The following is a 3,656-nucleotide window of genomic DNA, read 5'->3' on the forward strand; positions in this document are numbered from 1 at the left end:
CTCCCCTGCCCTGCTACCTGCCTCCTGCCTGCTACCTGCCTCCGTCTGCCTCCTGCCCTGCTCACTGCCTCCTGCCTGCCTCCTGTCTGCTTCCTATCTGCCTCCTGCCCAGGCTACCTGCCTCATGCCTGCCTCCCTGCCTGCTACCTGCCTCCCGTCTGCCTCCTGCCTGCTACCTGCCTCCGGGCCTGCCTCCCGGGTTCTGCTCTCCTGTCTTGCCTCCCTGCCTCAGCTAGCTCTGTGCTCTCCCGCCTCAAGCCTCCTGCCTGCAAGCTACTCTGCCTCCCTGCCTCGCCTCCCTGTCTCGCCTCACCTGCCTCAAGCTACTCCTGCCCTCCTGCCTGCCTCCTGTCTCGGCCTGTCTGGCCTCCGCGCTCCCCCTGCCACCTGCCTCCAAGCCGAGGCCTCTGCCTCCCCGCTCAAGGGGCTCCTGCCCTCCTGTCTGGGCCTCCCTGGGCTCCAGCCTAGCCTGCCAGGGGCCCGCCTCCTGCCTGCCTGCCTGCCTGCCGCTCTGCCTCCTGCTGCCTGCCTCCTGCCTGCTCTACTCCTGCCTCCCGCCTGCCTCCTGGGCTCTCAAGCTACTCTGCCTCCGCGTCTGCCTCCCTGCCGGCTACCTGCCTCCCGCCTGCCTCCTGTCTGCTCCCTGTCTGCCTCCTGCCTGCCTACCTGCCGCCCCGTCTGCTTCTCCTGTCTGCTACCGTGCCTCCCGTGGCTTCTGCCTCCTGCCTGCTACTCTGCCTCCTGTCTCAGCCTCCCTGCCTGCCTCCCCTGCCTGCCATTCTGCTGCCTCCGTCTGCCCTGCCTGCAAGCTGCCTGCCTCCCGCCTCTCTGCCTCCTGTCTGCTTCCTGCCTTCTGCCTCCCGCCTGCGCCACTCCTAGCCTCCCGCCTTCAAGCCTCCCTGTCTGCCTCCTGGGCTCAAGCAACTCACGCCTCCCGTCTGCCTCCCTGCCTGCTACCTGGCTCTCCCGTCTGCCTCGCTCCTGCCTGCAGCTCTGTCTGCCTCCTGCCTGCCTCCTCCTGCTCATGCTACCTGCCTCCCCGTCTGCCTCCCGCCTGCTGCCTGCCTCCGCCTGCCTCCCTGTCTGCTTCCTGTCTGCCTCCCTGCCTCCTGCCTCCTGGGTCTGCTTCCTGTCTGCCTCCCGCCTCGTTACCTGCCTCCCGCTCTGCCTCCTGGGCTCCGCTTCCTGCTCTGCCTCCCGCCTGGGCTACCTGCCTCATGCCTGCCCTCCCTGTCTGCCTCCTGCCTGCCACCCTGTCTTCCCTTCTGCCTCCTCGCCGCCTGTCAGAACCATAAATCATTTTGGAATTCCACATTCAGACTCTTTATCTCTCATTCTCTCTCTTTCTCTCATTCTCTCTCTCTCTCAGTCTATCTCTCTCTCCCTCTCTCATTCTCTCTCTCTCTCTCCCCCTCTGTTTTCTCTCCCTCTGTATCTCTCTCGGTACCTCTCTCCCTCTCTGTTTTCTCTCTCTCGGACTCTCTCTCTCTCTCTGTATCTCTCTCTGTATCTCTCTCAGTATCTCTCTCTCTCTCTCTCTCTCTCTCTCTGTAGTTCAGAGGTCAGGGCCAGAAGTGTTGTACTCTGAATTGGAGTCTTGAACCCTACGTTAGCCACCTTGTTTCTTCATTAATAAAGATCATAAATCTTCACAAAGTAAAATCCTTTTCGCTGCTCACTGATCTCACGTTGATCCTCCTCTAACGTTAATCTCCTCCCAGCTTCTTATAAAGACTTGTCTTGTCAGTAGCTGTAATACTCTTGTCTGCTCAACGCCATCGATGCACGATACCTCAGAGCTCAGAGAGACGTTTCACATTCTATACAGGTGATGAGCCAAATCTGTCACACAGAGAAAATCATTACATGACCAAAGACAAGACGATTAGAAAATGTACCTGATCTGGAGTTCAGTGAGAATGTCGAGGGCTTGCATCTGAAATCACACCCTATTCCCTACATAGTGTACTAATTATGACCACAGATCTATGGGTACTGGGCAAAAGCAGTGCACTAAGTAGGGGAGAAGTAGTCCCACTATATAGGGAATAGGGTGGCATTTCAGTCGCAGCCTAGACATTCTCTCTAAGAAAAACGAAGACGTTAAAATAATAAAACATATGATTTCCACTCCTCCACTTATGAAAGGGCACTTGGACAACAGTTAGACAACCTTTTATGCTCTCGATAACACAGTATTCATCGTGTTGGTGTTTAGACTGATTATAGTGCAGAAATGCAGGGCAGCAGCCAAAGCAAACGTCCCCGAGGGACAGAGCAGTTACTGGCAGAGGGGAGGGATACCAGATCAACAGTAGATGGTAGAGGGGAGGGATACCAGATCAACAGTAGATGGTAGAGGGGATGGATACCAGATCAACAGTAGATGGTAGAGGGGAGGGATACCAGATCAACAACAGTAGGAAGGGAATGAAAGTCATCTTTTCAGCAGGGCGTACCGCGGACAAATCCACCGCCGCAACGGACTAGCGGCTTATCAATGGTGCTCTATGTCCATTCGTAGGCGGAGTGTGGGTGAATGCTTGGAATCTGTATGTGTGTTTGGGGACTGTATGTGTGTGTGTTTGGGGACTGTATGTGTGTGTGTTTGGGGATTGTATGTGTGTGTGTTTGGGGACTGTATGTGTGTGTGTTTGGGGACTGTATGTTTGTTTTGGGACTGTATGTGTGTGTGTTTGGGGACTGTATGTGTGTGTGTGTTTGGGTGGTGTGGCCCACTGCCTCTCAGTGTAGACACTGTGTTAGGGAACAGGTAGTGTAGGTAGAGATGTAGGGTGTTGACTCTCAGTGAAGACACTGTGTTAGGGAACAGGTAGTGTAGGTAAGATGTAGGGTGTTGACTCTCAGTGAAGACACTGCGTTAGGGAACAGGGTGTAGGTAGAGACGCAGGGTGCTGACTCTCAGTGAAGACACTGCTAGTTAGGGACCAGGGGTGTAGGTAGAGACGCAGGGGTTGACTCTCAGTGAAGACACTGTGTTAGGAACCAGGCGGTGTGTAGGTAGAGACGAGGGGGTGGACTCTCGCAGTGAAGACACTGTGTTAGGGACCAGGCGGTGTAGGTAGAGATGTAGGGTGTTGACTCTCAGTGAAGACACTGTGTTAGGGAACAGGTGGTGTAGGTAGAGATGTAGGGTGTTGACTCTCAGTGAAGACACTGTGTTAGGGACCAGGGGTGTAGGTAGAGACGTAGGTGTTGACTCTCAGTGAAGACACTGTGTTAGGGACCAGGGGGCGTAGGTAGAGATGTAGGTGTTGACTCTCAGCGAAGAGTCAACCCCACTCTCCTCCACAGGTCTCTAATGGGGTACAATCCACAGTGGTGACTGGTCTCAGACTTCAACTACACCAGCCAGCCAAAAGCTGCTGTGAGCAGCCAGCCGAGCGCTGCTTGGTGGGTTTCTCAAACCAAAATAGCTCCTAGTGAGTGTGCTCTTCTTTTCCTCTGGCTGACAGACTGGGAGGTGATGCCAGCTGGATGTGATGCCAGCTGCCAGGGCAACTTGCTGGAGCTTTACAGTAACTCAACAAAAATAAATTAATGAAGACCAAGTCTGTCTGCCCCAAACTAAACCCTGGTACACTCTGCATAGAGGGCAGTCGGCTCACAACCAAGCCCTGGTACACTCCATAGAG

General features: G+C 55.1%; 1 protein-coding gene across 1 annotated transcript; it reads left to right on the forward strand.

Moving 5' to 3' along the window:
* Positions 1–258: 258 nt before the first annotated feature.
* LOC135529069 (keratin-associated protein 10-5-like) lies at positions 259–1,295 on the forward strand (the record flags this gene model as incomplete). Its single annotated transcript, XM_064957979.1, has 1 exon — positions 259–1,295. A coding segment is annotated over one exon (1,037 nt), but the record flags the coding sequence as incomplete, so codon positions are not given.
* Between the last annotated feature and the right edge of the window lie 2,361 nt (positions 1,296–3,656).

Source organism: Oncorhynchus masou, unplaced genomic scaffold, assembly GCF_036934945.1.
Source record: "Oncorhynchus masou masou isolate Uvic2021 unplaced genomic scaffold, UVic_Omas_1.1 unplaced_scaffold_10844, whole genome shotgun sequence".
NCBI lineage: Eukaryota > Metazoa > Chordata > Actinopteri > Salmoniformes > Salmonidae > Oncorhynchus > Oncorhynchus masou.